Here is an 18,002-nt window from a genome sequence, read left to right as displayed (position 1 = left end):
AGTAGCTGCTGCTAAACAGTGAGAACTGCAACTTATTAACGGCAAAATTACTGAAAGTAAGAATTATTTTCTTTATAAAACGTTATTTTTAATCTACTGTACTGAGTATGACTGGTCACACCCACTGAATACTTTCAGTACCTAAAATATTTCCATGTCATATCTGTGATTTGTTGCGTTGCTCTGTGTCTTTGTGGCTCTAGAAAAAGCATATGACTGGGTGCCAAGAAAGGAACAGTGGTACTGTAGTAGGGAAGTATGTGAGCATGTTGCAGGTCATTTGTGAGGACAGCGAGACAGTGGTGAGGTGTGCAGTAGAAGTGACAGATGGGTTCAGGTTAGTGTGGGATTACATCAGGGACTGCCTCTGAGCTCCTTCTTGCTTGTCATTTTGATAGACAGGCAGACAGATGAGGTCAGGCAGGAGTCTCTGTGGACTGTGATGCTCACAGATGACATTGTAATCCGTGGTGAGCGTATGGAGCAGGTGGAAGACAGCCTGAAAAAGGTGGAGGTATGCACTGAAGAGGATAAGAGTGGAAGTCAATAGAAGCGAGACAGAATAGCTGCAGGTGTAACGGTGAACTTGTAAGGAGCAGAGGTAGTGAAGGTGGATGAGTTTAAATACCTGGGGTTAGGCATCCAAAGCAACAGACAGTGCACCCCCATCTTCAAGAGAAGTAAAAAAGAGAGTGCAACGAGGATGGACTGGGTGGAGACGAGTGTCAGGGTGATTTGTGACAGAAGGATAGCAGCCAGAGTGAAGATTTACAAGATCGTAGAGAGACCTGCTGTGATGTATGGTTTGGAGACAAGAGACCTGACAAAAAGACAGGAAGAAGAGGAAGAAGTGAGAGAGCTGAAGATTTTAAGATTTTTGTTGGTAGTGACAATGATGGACAGGATTAGAAATGAGTAAATCAGAGGGACAGCTCATATTGAGCACTTTGGAGTTTTAGAGGCAAGGCTGAGACAGTTTGGACATGTGCAGAGGAGTGATAGTGGCTATATTGGACAAAGGAAGTTGAAGATGGGGCTGCCAGGCATGTGGAGGAGAGGATTCATGGATGTAGTGATGGAGGACATGCAGAGGGTTGGTGTGACAGAAGAGGATGCTAGGGATAAAGATGAGATAGAGCTAGCCCTCGTGACCCCTGAAGGGAGCAGCTGAAAGATGTTACCATCCACTGTTCCTGCAGAACCTACCAGTTATTCTTTGTTGTGCAGACAACAAAGCAAAGCAACAAGAATATGTGACAAAGCTGAATTTATAGGTTATATTGTCTGGTTTAACTTTCAAAAGCCAGTTCACCTATTTAGGTCATTGTAATCACATTCTTTTCCAGTCTACATTTCCTTCTCTATGCACAAAGCTGACAATTTTATGTTAAGGATGGGTATATCTTATTTTTTAGAAATGTAAATACATATAGCCAGGCTATGAATGTTTTGTACTGACCTATATCTGATTAAAAAATAAACAAATAAATAAATGAATAAAAATAGCTACACTCTGCATAACCCAGTTTTCACTAAAGACCTCATAGCCCCAAGTTGTACATTAGGCTCTTGGGATCTTCCTAAAGTCTCTGTACCAATATAAGGCCTGCACAACTTTCAAACAAGATGGATCACTTTCTGCAAATAAATTAGCCTTATGTCTATTTTAAATGCTGCCACAGTTGTGCAAGCCAGTACTTCAAAGGCACATTCAGTTAGTAGATGCACCAAGTTATCTGCTTGTATTAAGCTGCTCTCATTGCATAGTGGATATAGTAAATTTTGGGAATCAAAGTGTTAACCTATTTCTTGCATATTCATTAGACCTAATTATGGTGTTTGTAAGATATAGTGCAAAACATCGAACAGATTTCCCTACTATAAAGGCCACAAAGGTGATAGAAAGTAAATTCTATCATCATTATGACACATTGTTCATAAAAGGTAGAATTGTGTTATGTGAATTTGTGCGCTACATCTGACAAACTCTGAAATGCACATGAACTAGGCTACATTTTTACACGAATGAGCACCTTGCACTTTAATACCACTTTGACAAAAAAAAAGTGTTCAAACCTAAAAGCAGGGCTTTTAGACTTTGTTCAAGTCAAACCAGATTTGAAACAATTGTGTCAGAGTAATTTAATATCCAACCTCTGAAGCTTTGAAAGGAGAAAAAAGGTGCTGAAAACTAGTCTACATTTACCTGAGTCACAAACTCTTACAAGTGTATAAGTATCAGTTTTGGAACTTAGGCATGAATATGCAAAATGTTTCTTTAGATTGATACAGTACTGAACTGGTACTTTTTATCCCACTACACTGATCAAAAACAGTACATATTAGTGTTTCTCATCTACAAATAAAACATCTGTGGTTTCTGGACACCTTTTCTGTCACTGCTTTAATTAAACTGAGGTCATGCTTTTCAGTCATCTTTGTTAATGCCTGATTGGTATGATATGGGCAACATCTGTTGCCTATATGATTACATTTTATAGAAATGTTTGATTTATAGATCTGTGTTCATCTGATGACTCAAGACCAAGTGTTCAGTGTTTACTTTAGATTTAGAAGTTGCACTTGACTGAATGCAACACAAATTAAAAACTACTTGAAGGTTAAACCCTTCCAAACTTTTCCTTTTTACAAGGATGACAACTTTTAAGGGTCCAGCCTTGGCTGAGTTTTGAATGCTTGGTGTATATTCTTTAAATAATTATTTATTTAAAGAGCAAATCATTTTTCACATTGGTTTCAGTTATGTAGTCAATATGTACACAAGTGGTTTAATCTAAAAGATGCTGGCTTTGTTTTCGCTCTCCAATGTTATCTCCCAAACAAAAATACTTCCTTCTAAATTGTAATTGACTACAAAAATGCATCAACATCCTAGGGAAAAACGCTTATCAACTTCATGCTTATCTGTTTGAAGGTCACTGAAATGAAGGGGGAAAAACATAGATAACTTTTGTTTCAGGTATGTTAATAATTTGATACATAAACCCATAGTGACCATGCAAGCACGCTCTATTTTAGCAACTCGTTTGATTTACAAATAGGCTGACTGCATGCTCTCTCTGTGGCAAACTGGCTTTCTTCTCATTGCTTGGATCCCCAGCGGTGGAATGACTTTGGCACCACACTTTGAACAGCAAAGTCATTGTTTATATATCATCCATACATGAATCCAACAGTGCCTGATAAAAACACTTCCCTCAGTCACGTCTTGCTCTGCCAAATCATCATTGTCTGCCTTTAGGGCACCTGAGTTTGTCCTTGTTTTTTCAATATTGGAGAAAAATATTCAAAGTAATGCCGAGAAAAAAGGAATCAGCTCATGATGGAACACAAACAACATTATAAAGGCTGTTTCAAGGTTTCCATGAAGTTATTGAAGTCGCCAAACTAATCAGTGCACTTTCTGCATAATATTGGAGCCTCTTATTATTATTATTATGATTTGTAAACAATTCCATTTTTTCATCCTTGTTGACAAAGCTACTTTTGAATTTAGTTATTTATCCCTGTGGATAGATGGGTGTGGGTGGATTTTCAGTGTGTTTTTTATTTACCTGATAGGAAGTCTTCCTGCTTGCAAAATCAAGGTAGAGGACAGTCAAATAATGCATCTTAAATAACTGAAAAACCCAAACAGTGCTCACCAGAATTTTATTCATCTGTTTGTCTGTCTTACAACAAATACTGTTGTAAGACAAACAGATGTCAGCCTACGATTGATTTGAATGAAATCCCAGATGATCCAGCCGTTAGGTGTTTTTGCCGACTCTTGATTTTAAATGCAGTGAGATGTCTCACTTAGTCCACATATTGCTGCTGTGAAGGAAACCGTGCGCAGATTCAAAATTACAGTCACTGATTAGCCCATAAGTGGACGCTGACCTTCCTTCTGACCTGTAGCACGAAGCTCATTTGATGCTTGATTGTGTAGCTTTGGCCGATTAGGTGAGGTTCAGATGACTTATTATGAGCGTCATTACGATAGAATTTGATTTGCAGGGCTTGGTGGTCATGTTTGAGCTGTGAGGATGTGTAAACAGTGTTCATGGTTCGTGGGGGGTAAAACTTGAAAGAGTCAAGGACTGTTCAATAATTTATATTGGAGTTATTTTTGAAGACATAGGGTTGAGTTGAAAAATACATTTTCTTTTGAAAGGGCTTATAAGAAAATATTAACCTCCCCACCCCATCAATATTTAATAAGAACAAATACATAATTTGGCCTTTTGTGACCTCCATAAAGTGGTTTCTCATAAGCTTCTGACACCTTATCTGCTCATTCCTTGCATGCAGATGCTTTTAGGAACGGAGAGTGTAACAAACTTTAGTTTGTATGAGCATCACATTCTTCTAAAAGGTGACCTATTGTGCATTTCCTTACTTTCTGTTATATACCGTGGAATGATTAGGTTTCCAAAATGCCAAATAATGAGCCTTAAAGTAAGAGGGCTGCCCTAAAGCCAAGTATCAGATAAATAAGGATTATTCTGAACTCTGAATTGTGCCAAGCTACTCTAGTAGAACAAAAATATGGAGCTGGAAAATGAGCATAATAGGTCTTCTTTTAAAAGCTACTAAAGTATTAAAATGTTTTTTTCAAATGTACACTAAAAAAAGATAACCGCACATGGCAGTCGTAATAAAGGAATACACGGAATGTGGAACTCATAACACTTTATATTTTTGAAATTATAAAAATATATTTTGTGTGTGATTGAAACATTTCTACTTACTGTAGGTATCCCAACAAATTTTAATATTTTTCTCATTTTGATTTAACACAAATAGCTGTCGGCATGACAGCTTGCTTTTGCCTCTGCTGTTTCTCTGCATAAATCTAATGCGGCATTTGTCTGGTGGGTTACATACATATTCATGGCTCTACAGTAAAGTAGCTCATTGAAGCATGCATCGATGGTGCTCATAGGGAATTTAAGACACTGTCATTTTGTTATGGGCAGAACTGCAAGCTGCCACGTTGAGACCTACTTCACATTTTTTGGTTGCTTTTTTTTCTTCCTGCTGATGACACTGCCAACACTTCTAACAGCTTAATGACAGCGTGCTCTGCCAAAACGCCTTTCAAAGGAATACTTAACACCGGCTGTACATGTCAGAGAAATTCTTTTGTTTCTGCTGCCTGGTGTTCAAATTATGAAGCTGACACTTTTTAAAAATTTGAGTTTAATCTGATGCCTCTGATGTTTTAGCGCATTAGCTCGTCTTCTGTTACAACTGCCATCGAAATGCTTTTCAGTACATACAGGACACCGAAGTGAGAAGAGCTGTTATTGCAGGCTGATGCGTCCACTCTATAAATACCATTTTCTCCTTAAGTACCTCCCTATTTCCTCTGACTCTGTAAATATATAATTACTCTCTGGTAATGGCTTGGCCTGTGTGGTATGTTGTTATACAAGCCTGTGGTTTTATCAACAAACAAAAGTCTGCTAATTTTCCTGTTTTTAAAAATCAGTATGTCATTTCTCATTTTAGCTGCAGGTATATGCAGTACATGGAGAGAAAAGGAGAAGGAGAAAAACTCCCACCTCTTCCTCCTTCTGAAAGGAGAGAGCTGTAGGGAAAGCAGGGAGGAGGAATAAGGGAGAGGGGGAGGGTGAACACACCCAGACAGAGCCATGTCTGACATCCTCTCTCTCACCGAACGAAGGAAGGAGTGATACAAAGCCAGTTCGGCCAAGCAGAAGAGAAAAGAGGGGAAGGAGAGGGAGGGAGGGAGGGAACAGGAGAATGAATGCAAAAAGGGTGAAAAAGATGCACAAGAGCTGCATCAGTTCTTGTCCGTAAGGAACAAAAAACATTGTGTTCGTGAATGGGAGCTGGTGAGCTCCACCACAAGGCGAGTGCAATGAGAAACCAGGCAGATTTCAGTCACTGGTGCTGCTGAGCTCCAATCCTCTCTCTGTCTGTCTCTCCCTATCTCTCCCTGCCAGCAACGACTGAGCCTTGGTATGATTTAGGGGAAGGGTTTGGGGGCTTTTGATTAGGATTTTGAGCTTTATGTTTTAGGAATATGCTGTTGGAGAGGATTTAAACGTGCTGTTATTTCTGATTGAACACAGTGTGCGACGTGGAGACTCCTCTGCTTGCGGCTTTCAGGGCTGTTCCCCTCCCTGCTGCCTCTGGCTGTGTTTGGGCTATGGTCCTGACTGAGACGCAGGGCATCACCCAGATGTGGGGCGCCGACTGTATGGGAGGTTAAGCCTGTAAACACCAGCATGGGAGCCAAACAGATGAAATGGTAAGTGCTATTTTAATATGAACAGTATGGCAATTCAGGCTGCTGCTATTGTTGACAATGCAGGGGTGCATCAGTGGCAGATATATATATATATTGCCCAGTAAGTCAACAATCACAACACAATAAAACAGATTTATCACTTCATCCGCACGTGAATCTCAGTCTTAGTCATAGAATTGCATTTCATCCGAACAGCTTGATCTTGAAAGCCAAGCTGTGCAGGTTATTGTTCGGTGTTTACAGTGCAGTAGGTGTGGGTGTGTCCCTGTGTGTGTCTGTGTGAGCCGAGCTGCTATTGCCTAGCAACCTCTCTCTAACAGCTATTTCTGATTCATGCCGTGCCACGATTCAGATATAAGTTGTAATTGATTAGACTGATTTACATTATTCTTTGCTTTAATCAGATAACATTATCTTCTTTTTCACACACTTTGCACCATGTTTACAATGACCTACTTTATTTAACCGTCCTTTAAGGTCAGTACTGAACACATCAGTCAAAAAGATTGACGATGACACAAACTGTCACTGATATGTTATAACAGATGAATAAGCTGCACTTTCCTGTTGTAGAAAAATGAGGTGAAAGTAGTTTGGATTATTTAACAGACTGTCATCTATAATTTAGTGGTTCCCAAAATGGGTGTTGGGACTTGACCGTTGAACCACAGCATTTGAGGGGGTTTTTTAAAAGTGGTGAACGTGAAAAAAAGAAAGAAGACACAACAGCTTTTTTTCATCTGATGATTTTTGTGAAAGGTTTGGTTTTACAAGTTTTAAAAAATCAGAGAAACATATAGAGAAAATCCTTCTTTGATGGATTGACTAAGTACTTGCACTGACTAAAATCTGTTAAAATGCTATCAACTAAATCTACTAATCTACTGAAAGCTAATATGACAAGCAACCACAACAGTCGGATAAATACTGAGGAATAATAAGTTGTAGCAGTTTGTAGCAGTTATGAATACAAAGTAGCCAAAAATAAGTATAAATACTAAAGCAAAGTATCTAAAAATTGGAGTAAATGGAGGCCCACTCAGGCCACCACCGCTGATCAAATTATGTTAATCTATTGCACAGAAGCTCATCTTTTGCAAATCCCACTGCTTAATCTTTGCTAAACCCATATGTTCCAAATCTGTCGGTTTGTACGTGTTCTCTTGTAGCGACAGATCAGCAAAGAGCATCTACAATAAATGTGTTATTGAACTACTCTTAGAGACAATGATAGAGGGTATCCCAATAGTGTTATTATCTGCAGTGACTAGATTAGTAGGAGGTGCTTCTTTGATCCCTTTTTGAAAAACACTTAAGGATAATTACAGCAGCTTCTGATAAGAGGCTTAGTTCATGTTTTTATGTGACCTACAGTAGTGCAGAGACTCTTTCTGGGAAGTTGGGAAGACAAAACTAATCATAAGTTCCTCAGTATGGTTTGATATATAAAACGAATAATACATTAAACCATTTTAAACCATTTTAGCATCCCTGTGGCGCTCTATTGAATTGAGATCCAACATCCCTCTCACAAATATATTTCCACCAGTCTGAACCGTTTATACAAAGCAGATTGGATCCATGCTTCCATGTTATTTATACCAAAGAGACCCTACCCATCTGAATGTCACAGCAGAAATCGAGACTCATCAGACCAGAAAACATTTTTTCAATCTTCTGTTGCCTAATTTTGGTAACCCTATGTAAAAAGCAGCCTCAGATTCCTGTTCTAACCTGAAAGAAGTGACATTCGTGTGGTGTTCTGCTGCAGCGCATTTACTTTAAGGTTTGATATGTTGTGCATTCAAAGATGCTCTTCTGCATACTTTGGTTCTAACAGGAGTTACTGTTGCTTTCCTATCAGCTAAATATATGTGCTCGTTCTATGTAAGTGCTTGTTATCTAACATTCTCACACATTTATACTCTGATGGATGCATTGTAGACCAACTCTGGGTTAGGATCTTGCCCAAGGATATTTGGCCTGCAGACTGGAGCATTAGTAGGCGACCTGCTCTACCTCCTGAGCTACAGACACCCCTATAAGCTTGAAGCAGTCTGTCCATTCTCCTCTGACCTCTGGCAGAGGAGATGTCCAACAGGGCATTTTTGCCCAGAGAACTGCTGCTCACCTGATATTTGCCTTTTTTTGGACCATTCTCTATAAACCCTAGAGATGTGTGGGAAAATCCCAGTTGATCGTCAGCTTGTGAGACAGTCAGACCAGCACATTTGGCACTAACAAACCAATCACTTAAATCATCTTTTTTCTCACCTTCCTAATGCTCCTTATACAAGGCATGACCTTGTATACATGCCTAATTTACTGAGCTGCTGGTTGGTTGATTATGTATTTATATTATCAAGCAGCTGAACAGGAATACCTAATAAAGCAGCTGTAGATTGTATGTCCTTATACATTTGGATTGTAACAACTCTACTATTCACTGATTCCTGATCGAGCACCATCATCAGGACAGATTTTAAATGTCTGGTGCATTTGTTCATGACTCTTTACCTGCAAGACATTTCCCTTAGCCCCATCATTTGCATATATTAGCATGCTAACTTGCATGCTATAATGGTGGAAATGCTTCACTATGTGTGCTTAACATTAGGATGTCATTGCCATAGAGTCTTTTAGGTGTGTTTCTGATTTGACCAATGGCTGATAAGCAGACCTTAATTACGAGTAATAACAGGAATATGTCCACCTTTAATCCTCAGAGAGTACTTTGCTGTGCTATTAGCTTGTGCTGACTGTTACAAAAGAAGAAAATCTTACCACCATACATATGAAGCAAATTCAGCAGAACATTCTTTGAATGCTATTTTTTCCTTCATTCTTAGCTAGTTAGCCTGGGGAGCAGGGTGATGAGTAGTGATGCTTTTCTATGGCATGCTTGCACAGAGTTTAGATCTGTTCATGCAGTCGCAGGCTTGTTTTCACATGCAGACTCAGAGGGAAAAACACAGGGAAACTCCCCTGTTAGGGACCGTGCATAATGCTATAGGTCACAGGTCACAGTAGCTGTATCCAATTTCTACAAACACAGGAGAGTGAAGATGACAGCTGGTCTGAACCTCAGGCTGCTGGAGATGCTCTCAGAAAACACTAAAGATATATTCATGAAACTGCAAGGAAACAAGCTGTTCAGAAATCATGCCAGCACTATGTTATGAAATTATGGCCGAAGGGGGAGCAAAATATGTAAAGAATTTCCTGTTAGAAAATGACAGTCTTGCAGGCATTCCTGCTCCTGCTGTGTATTTTTTGAATGAGTTGCAAATCTGTTCATTCAGTCTTTTCTTTTTTTCTCTCCTTTTCTAATAGTTCTTTTATCTACAAAATAATCTGTGAACCCGTGAAGCAGACAATGCTGTTTGGAATATCATGCATCATATTGGCATTATGAGTTCAAAAATGGATTTAGTTAAAAATATCTATCTCAAATGGGACTAATTCACATTATTGTGCTCCTCTGGGAGTTTTTAAAATTTCAAATCGCCATTTTATGTAGTTAGGTTTATTTATTGCTGCTCATTTGGCAGCATACAAGCACATTCATTCCTGCCTGTGCCCACCATCTGTTTCAGTCTCAGCTCAGCCAGCCCAGCTCACTCCCCCAAAGAGGAGTATGTTATCACCCAGTTCACTGACACCCCTAAAGAAGAAACAGTCCATGATCACTCTGAGAACCAGGGGGAACCTCAGGATGACAAATCTGAGCTGACAGAGAAGAAATCTGTCACAGGTTGGTTGGCTGCACATCAACTCTTGTAGAGCCAGATATGATGCAGTGAAAAAAAAGGTGCCTTGCCTCATTTCCCCTGTCCCTCTGCTGCTTTTAGAAGAGGTGGCTCTCTGTGGATTGTGTCCTTCCCTTGGGCATGATGGGCAGGAGGAAGAGAAGTCCTGGGAGGAGCAGCTGGATGCCCACCAGGAGCAGCTGGAAAAGGAGATGCAGGAAGCTAGAAGGATGGTGTTCCGGTTACAGGTAATGCACTTCAAAACAAACTGCTGCTCTGGGGCAAGGGATATAAGCGACAGGGTCGCTGCCCTATTTGCAACAGATTCACACACTAAGGAGCAAGTAGTAAAAAAATAGATTCTGAGAAAGAAGGATGAAAATTTGGTCAGGGCATGTAAACGTTTTCAGCTCAGTTTTTATCAGCAGGTAAACCCACCATACCTCTGTCTGCTGACTTTATTGTTTCTCTGTTTTGAGTCACTGAAACATTTTAAAAAGGAGGCTATTTATTATCAAACCTTACAGTAAAAACAGGGCACAGGGTTGTTAAATTAGAGCCATAATGAAAAACAAAAGTCACCATGTAGTTGGTCCTAATGCTGCTAAACTGTTTGAAGAAACCTAACAAATTGTTAGCACCCAGTGCAGGCTTAAAGTTTTTAAAAAAATGTTTGCATGTCTACAGCTACTTTTCTATGTAGTCTTGCCTTATCAGATGCTCAAAAGTAGTTAGATAATTAACTGACAAGCAGCTCCATGGTTAAGTGACACCTGTTCTGTTGTTATTTAATGACAAACTGAGCAGAAAAAAGATTGGGAGCTGATTTAGAGCTTTTCACTGGAACTCTCAATGTGGGGTCCAAAAGAGTAGCTGATAAAAGTGAAGGAGTCCATCATTAGGTTGTAAAAAATGCAAAAACAAAATAAAACTATCAGAGATAACTAAATTCTAGCAGTGGCCAAATCAACAATCTGGTACATTCTTTAAAAAAGGGGATGCACATGGTTAGAACGGCAACACCAAACACTGAAGCAGAGCGACCCACAAGCAAGCAGGTGAAGGTGGCTGCAGAAAGGGTCTGCAGGGCACCTCAAGGGAAGAAACAAAACACTTGGTGGTGTGCATGGGTTCTAAATTTCAGGGAGCCACTGACTGCAAACATTTTCTGTAATTTTTAAAATCAATGTGTATATTTAATACTATGTTAGTTTGTATAAAAATGGCTAACAAAAGGAATACTTTTGTTAAACCCCATGTATTAAAGCTCAAAGTCTGCACTTTAATCACACCTTGGTTGTTTTAGAATCCAAAGCTAACTGTAGCTCAGTATGGGGTAGCTGGTTTGCTTTCACCAGGCACAGCAGATTGTGCATTTGAACTCGGGCTTCTCAAGGAGTTCAAAAGATCCAAACTGTTGTGTTATTATGCGCTCTGAAGAACTGAAGCAAGAATCTAATCTGAATGGAAAACACTGTCATTTTCTGCAGCACATCAACATTATTTACTCACTAGATCCCCACAGATTCCTACTAAAGTATCGATGACAAAGGACTGCTAAAGAAAGGTCGTCATATCAACGTTTTATAATCTGCTTACACTCTGTTCATGAGGGAGTTCACACTGTAAACCAAGTGCATGTAATGAAGATTGTAAAACTGAAATCTCATCAGAGGATTGGAAATAAATACATGCCTGAGTTTACTTAATTATAGACATGTATTCTGGCATATTTAGTTAATTTGCAATTATACAGCACTTTCCAAGTTAAATTGCTAAATAAAATTGTACCAGAGTGTCACTAGCAGTCAGTAAGATTACAACATTTTGGGAAGACTTAGACTGACATGTGCGAAAATAATTTCAAAAGAAATTACAAGATCCAAATGCTAATGCTAAAAAATGCTAAAAATGGAAATATATTTTTAAATGAAGCAATTAAAAAAGAAACCCAAACAGATAGACCAGATGTAACACACTAAGCATGATAAAGCCATCCACTAGAAAGAATAACTGTTTTGACAGATAAACAGACAAAGATGAAAAAATGTATTACCTGATTTATACTGTCAGTCCTTTCTGTTACTTCCGTTAATCCAATCAGGGTCGCAGAAGGGTCGGAGCCTATCCCAGTAGTCACAGGGTGAATAGCAGAGTGCACTGTGGATAGGTCACTGATCTATTATAATTTATATGAAATGATTAAAATTATGTTGCATGAAAAAATGTGAAAGGGAGGGCTTTTATAAGAAAATCATAAGATGAGGCTTGTTAGGCTTACAACACATATAAAACATAAACTCACCAGCCACTTTATTAGGCATTAATACCTGGTAGTACTGGTTTTTAGATTCAGAACTGTCTTAATTCTTCATGGCACACATTCAACAAGGTGCTGGAAACATTCCTCAGAGATTTTGGTCCATTGATGTGATAGCATAACACAGTTGCTGCAGATTTGTCAATTGCACACACACAATTTAAATCTGGTCCACCGCATCACAAACGTGCTTCATTGGAGTGAGATTTGGTGACTGTGGAGGTCGTCTGAGTACAGTGAATACACTGTTATGTTCAAGAAACCAGTTTGAGATGATTTGAGCTCTGTGACGAGGCGCGTTATACAGCTGGGTGCAGCCATCAAAAATATCCCTCACACCAATACACCACCATCAGACTGATCTGTTGATACAAGGCAATATAGACCAATGCTTTCATGTTGTTTATGCCAAATTGTGAGCTTACCGTCTGAATGTCGCAGCAGACATTGAGATCTTCTATTGTCTAACATTGGTGCTTCTGTGAATGATGAATTGACCTGCTTCAAGGTTCAACATGTTGAGCATTCATAAATGCTCTTCTGCATACTTTTGTTGTAATACTTAGACTAGCCTGAAAGGCACCAACAACCATGCCACTTTCAAAGTCAATAAAAGGACCTTTCTCTTCCAATTCTGATGCTTGATTTGCATTTCAGAAGGTTGTGAAAAGCATTGAGTCTTTGCCATGTTACAATATACCTTCCATGAGCATAATCCTTACAGTATAATGGATCTTATTCAGACATCAATATATTCAGTTCAATTCAGTTTTATTTATATAGCGCCAAATCACAACAGCAGTTGCCTCAAGGCGATTTACATTGTAAGATAAAGACCCTACAATAATACAAAGAAAACAGAGAAAACCCAGCATGAGATAACCCCCTATAAGCAAGTCCTTTGGCAACAGTGGGAAGCAAAAACTCCTTTTCAACTGGAAGAAACCTCCGTCAAAATCAGGCTCAGGGAGGGGCAGGCTGCTGCAAGCGTTTGGGGGTGAGGTAAGGGAAAAAGAACAAAGACACGGTGTGGAAGAGAGCCACAGATTATTAAGATAATTAAGAATAAAAATATGAAAGACAAAGCTAATCCTACAAAATTTGCTAATCTTTGCCAGCTTCATTAATTTGTGCAAATAAATAGGTTTGGCGCATGGTATTTAATTGGTATGTTTGGGGTCATTTCTAGTATTCAGCTACAAATATCGGTGCAGCGACAGCACGTCCACATACTGTTCATAAATTAAAAATAGATGTTTTGGTTACTTTTATAGTAATAGCCTTTATGTTTTCACTTTTAGAGTCTCTGTATTACATTACAGTCTGTATATTTACACAGACTTGTCAGTGTAATTTCAATTTATTTTGGTTCAGTTCACTGACTTTATTAGCTGCAGTGCAAAAACTGAGGCATTTACAAACACAGAAACCTGGTTTCTCTATCATGTGTCACAACTATCATTGCTTGCAAGTTTTCTTTGGATCTATATGTGTTTTTGTTTTTAGGCTCTGCTGCTCCATGGCTCCCTCCCTGAGGAAGACCAGGATGGATCCGTGAGCTTTGGAGATAACCGGGCTAACACCGAGCAGCAGCTGGTACAGTGCCCTCTCTCTGCTAACTTGAGAAAATAAACAACACTTGCTTGCCACCGAGCTTGAAGTGTCCGTGTCAGCCCTTCTGTTCTGATGATGTTTGTAGCCATTACTCGTCTCACGAGTGGCCACTATAGAGCACAAATGAATCTCTCTGATCTGCCAGCCCGCTGTCATGGAGGCTCAATGCCTCCTCATACGTTCTGACATTTTTCCATTCTCTAATTACCCTGCTCGTACCCTCTCCCTTTGAAGGTTCTCATCCGCAGTCGTCTGGACCAAAGCATGGAGGAAGCCCTTGATCTCAAGGTACAGTAAGTAAATGTAATTAGGTTTAACATAGATGAGCTGTCTTAGGGGCAGAGTCCTTTTCTCTAATGTTTTTGTTGTTCCTTTGTGTGGCTCTTAGAGGGAACTTCTGAGGCACAAACAGGAGACACGTCACATTCAGGCCATCAAGGTAAACCTCTTACTCTAGTTTTGGGCTTTATCTGTGAAGTAAAATGGATTAAAGGATTATATTTAACCTTTTTGACTATTGCGCCCTCCCAAACTGATGATTCTGTAAGTTTTATCACATACATTATACATTTATCATTTCTTTACAAAGATCAAAAAAAGTTTAGAGCTGGGTGGATCCTGTCGATAAGGCAGGTGGATGCAGTTCATCAGTATTCAGGTCTTTTCTGGACAATTCTTTGATCTCCCTCCTGCTTCTCATTAGGATGCTCTGCAGCAGCGCTTGGCAGTGCAGGAGGATGCTGTGCTGCAGCTAAAGCAGGAACTACTGAGGTGCAACATGGCCAAAGATCAGCTGGAGGGGGAAAATGTGAGACAAGTGATGATTTCCCTTTGACATGATGAAATATTCGACCTCTTTGACTCGTGGCTGCAGGTTTAAGTGAGAGAACTATAGCACTCATATATCACCTTGATATAACTGTTTGCAGGCAGAGCTCAAACGCAAGCTGAGTGAAAGGAACAAATTACTTAGCGAATATGAGGTATTGTCTTTTATTATATACACGTCAGTGCATTCTTTTAGCCATAGAGATGCAAATAAAGCCTCGTGCCATCCATCTCTCTTGTCACAATAGCAGCAGCTCGGGAGGAAGGACAGAATACTGCAGCAGCAGCAGCAAAAGCTCGATGAAGCTCAGCACAAGGCACATGAAGTCAGCCTGGGACGGGTATGCAGCATGACAGGTTTCACATATACGTGCTAAATAACATATGTTTGAATGCAGGACTCATATATAACACCAATGTTTGTTTGTTTGTTTTTATCGCGCATCGGTCTAACTGTGATTACATTGTACTTGCCGCATGATAGCCCATATATTTCTTCTTACTAGAAACATTACTCAATAAGACCAAAAACTATAAATATATTAAGGCAGCAGGGTGCTTGAAGAAAACATTACATTTCCCAGTACACCTCAGCGGTGTGATCTTTATAAATTGTTACTCAGATCAGAGTAAATGGTGCATTTGTTGGAGACTATTTTCAGTGGCAGATTAATACATATTTCTTGCACCGGTGAGTATCTCTTGCAGCAGGATGCTGTATGTGAAATCAACTCAAAATAGACTACCGTGCACTGTGTTCATCATGATAGGAAAAAAAACATGTCACCCACTACGGTTGTGATGTTTTTTTTTATAGTTTTTGGACAAAAGTGAAGCTCTTATTCAGATGAATAAGCTTTCTGGCTGTTTTTTAGCTACACAGGCCAAGTGTTTGCTCTCTGTATTGCAGTTTCTGAGCACATTTTGTAAATATTATCACACTTTTCATTCAGAACACTCAGCTTCACCTTGGTTTATACTGTCTCTGTCTCTGATAGGCGTTCAGGAGTGAGGGCAGCGGCTACAGTAACTCAGTGGCTTCGACATCTCCTCCAGTGTTCCAGCACAGCGCACCAGTATGCACTCTTTAATTCTCTCATTAACCCATGCTGTCCATAAATGTCCAGAGTTCAAAATGATTTCGATTTTTTTCCAATTCTTTCTAAGTATCAGAGGACTGTTTTCACAGGGTGAAGAGCTGCAGGTTGTCAGGGAAGCACTTCGCAGTTTGAGGGACAGTTTTTCCGGCCATGACCCCCAACATCACACCCTGGACACTCTGGAGCAGGGCGTGGCCAGTCTCATGGACAGACTGCACTCTCTGGACACCCAGCGCAGACAGGACAGAGGGGTACACACTCTCGCTCTCACAACTCAAAGAGGAAATTTTAAAATGTAGTAGCTCGTCTGTCACTTGCCAGATGATGACTCAGCAACTGATAACATCCGACTGTTTGCTATGAGTAATTGGTTCTTCTTCTAGGAGGAATTCAAATCGCCAGGACGCAGAGCCAACTCGACAGACCGTGACTCCTGGCCGCCGAGCTCGAGTGAGACAAACAAAATGCTCGTTTTTGTTTAGGATTTGTCATCCCCCGCAACATCTCTACTGGCTGTTAAATCAAATTGTGCTATTCAATTACAGTGCACTGCAAAGAGAGTTCATGACTGAGTGTGAGGCTAGAACCCTTTCAGACTTTGGTTGTGGAAAAACAATGTTTGCTGGGTTTTTTTTCCAGAAATGGCGCACTCACACAGCAGTCCAGGATTGGATACTGCCGTCTCCACTAAAGTGCTCTACTTCACAGATCGCTCGCTCACTCCATTTCTGATTAACATCCCAAAAAGGCGAGTATATAAACACTTTATGGTGGCTTGATACAGTGCTGTGCGTTGCTTCACTGGAGCGTTCTTTATTTTTTAAGCAAATTGTTAGTTGGGTTTCGGTTGACCATAGCCGCATATGGATGCCTGGGCTGGTTTATCCTAGCAAAGCATAATGTCTGTGTGGATATATGTGTGCTTCCAGGCTGGGAGAGGTGACACTGCGAGACTTCAAGGCAGCTGTAGACAGACAAGGCAGTTTCAGATACCACTTCAAGGCCCTTGACCCAGAGTTTGGCACAGTGAAAGAGGAGGTAGGCGTGGGAGTAAAATTACAGCCCCTATTTCTCTTCACATCGGGCTTCAGCTGGCAAATGTAAAACGGCAGTTATAGAGTAAGATATGCTGATAATAGCTGTGCCTACTGTGCACTTCAGAACACCATGGGGAGACTTATTTCCATCCCAAAGAATTGGATAACCTCAAGTATTCATTTTTACTCTCTATCCAAACCTTTTATAGTATATTACAGATACGGGTCTCTCAGATATGTAAACACTGGATGCTGGCTTTTCAGGTGTTTCAGGATGGAGCCGTTGTCCCTGGCTGGGAGGGGAAGATTGTAGCGTGGGTTGAGGAGGATCACGGAGAGCGGAGATAGAGCCCAAAAACTAGAGATTGTCACTACAAACCTCAGCTGTTCCCACTGGACCAGGAAGCTACTGAAAATACTTCTGATGCCATAAGAAAGAATAGTGTTACGATACATAACTGGGACCAATGGAGCTAACACCATTAAGGTACAAAACCATGTTTTAAAAGTGAATGTTTCATATGAAGAATCTAAACATTTGGATACAATTTTTTTTCGTTTATGGACCGCATGTCGCACATTGTTTGCAGCTCATAAATAAGTTTGTGGGACTACCACGTAATGGTCAGTAAAGTCATACTTGAATAATAAAATAACGTTAGCTTTACATGAAATAACAAGCTACGCTGTGCTTTAAAAAGCTGTAATCAGTGCATAGTATGCAAACCTCCAAAAAAAAGAAAGAAGTGTTTACTGACATTTTCCACGTGTTCCAGATTGCCAAACAGTGATGTTGTTGTTCTGCATCAATTTTGATGTTTTAATAAACATAAATTATTGCATGGATCGTTTTGTTGTCAATTATTCCCCCCTGCATACGGTAATGACACCAGCTCGTAGCCATTATACACCTCCACTCACGCGCCCACACATTAATAAACAAAATCCACAGATTGTCATTAAAGTCAATTAATTTTGAGGAGGGGGGTTAGAATTAAATTTGCTGCTGAGCCTCAGCCCACACAGCACAAAGGGACACTGTTACATATTTGTTTCACAAACATGTTGCTC

The 18,002-nt window shown here is 39.9% G+C and overlaps 1 protein-coding gene across 5 annotated transcripts; it reads left to right on the top strand.

The window, feature by feature from the left end:
- The first annotated feature begins 31 nt into the window (after positions 1-31).
- Positions 32-17,775, top strand: dixdc1a (DIX domain containing 1a). 5 transcript variants are annotated; one of them, XM_025898349.1, is made up of 16 exons: positions 32-56; positions 6,105-6,283; positions 9,880-10,037; positions 10,135-10,280; positions 13,859-13,948; positions 14,201-14,254; positions 14,355-14,405; positions 14,670-14,774; positions 14,896-14,949; positions 15,043-15,135; positions 15,793-15,870; positions 15,951-16,145; positions 16,278-16,344; positions 16,534-16,642; positions 16,824-16,932; positions 17,196-17,775. In XM_025898349.1, the coding sequence occupies exons 2-16, from the start codon at positions 6,261-6,263 to the stop codon at positions 17,277-17,279; spliced, it is 1,416 nt and encodes a 471-aa protein (XP_025754134.1). In that variant the 5' UTR covers positions 32-56; positions 6,105-6,260; the 3' UTR covers positions 17,280-17,775. The 5 variants fall into 5 exon arrangements, with proteins under 5 accessions (XP_025754134.1, XP_025754135.1, XP_019223189.1 ...); XM_025898350.1 differs by lacking the exon at positions 32-56 and adding an exon at positions 5,750-5,991 and having other exon boundaries at positions 10,138-10,280; XM_019367644.2 differs by lacking the exon at positions 32-56 and adding an exon at positions 5,751-5,991 and having other exon boundaries at positions 15,046-15,135.
- The last annotated feature ends 227 nt before the right edge of the window (positions 17,776-18,002 follow it).

This window comes from Oreochromis niloticus, linkage group LG14 (assembly GCF_001858045.2).
Source record: "Oreochromis niloticus isolate F11D_XX linkage group LG14, O_niloticus_UMD_NMBU, whole genome shotgun sequence".
Lineage (NCBI taxonomy): Eukaryota > Metazoa > Chordata > Actinopteri > Cichliformes > Cichlidae > Oreochromis > Oreochromis niloticus.
The sequence above is the reverse complement of the archived record's forward strand: the minus strand, read 5'-3'. Positions and strand labels throughout refer to the sequence as shown.

Coding starts and splice junctions, on each gene's coding strand:
- dixdc1a (XM_025898349.1), top strand. CDS start 6,261: ATGGGAGCCAAACAGATGAAATG. Junction 14,406..14,669: donor GTCACATTCAGGCCATCAAG/GTAAACCTCTTA, acceptor GCTTCTCATTAG/GATGCTCTGCAGCAGCGCTT. Junction 14,950..15,042: donor AATTACTTAGCGAATATGAG/GTATTGTCTTTT, acceptor TTGTCACAATAG/CAGCAGCTCGGGAGGAAGGA.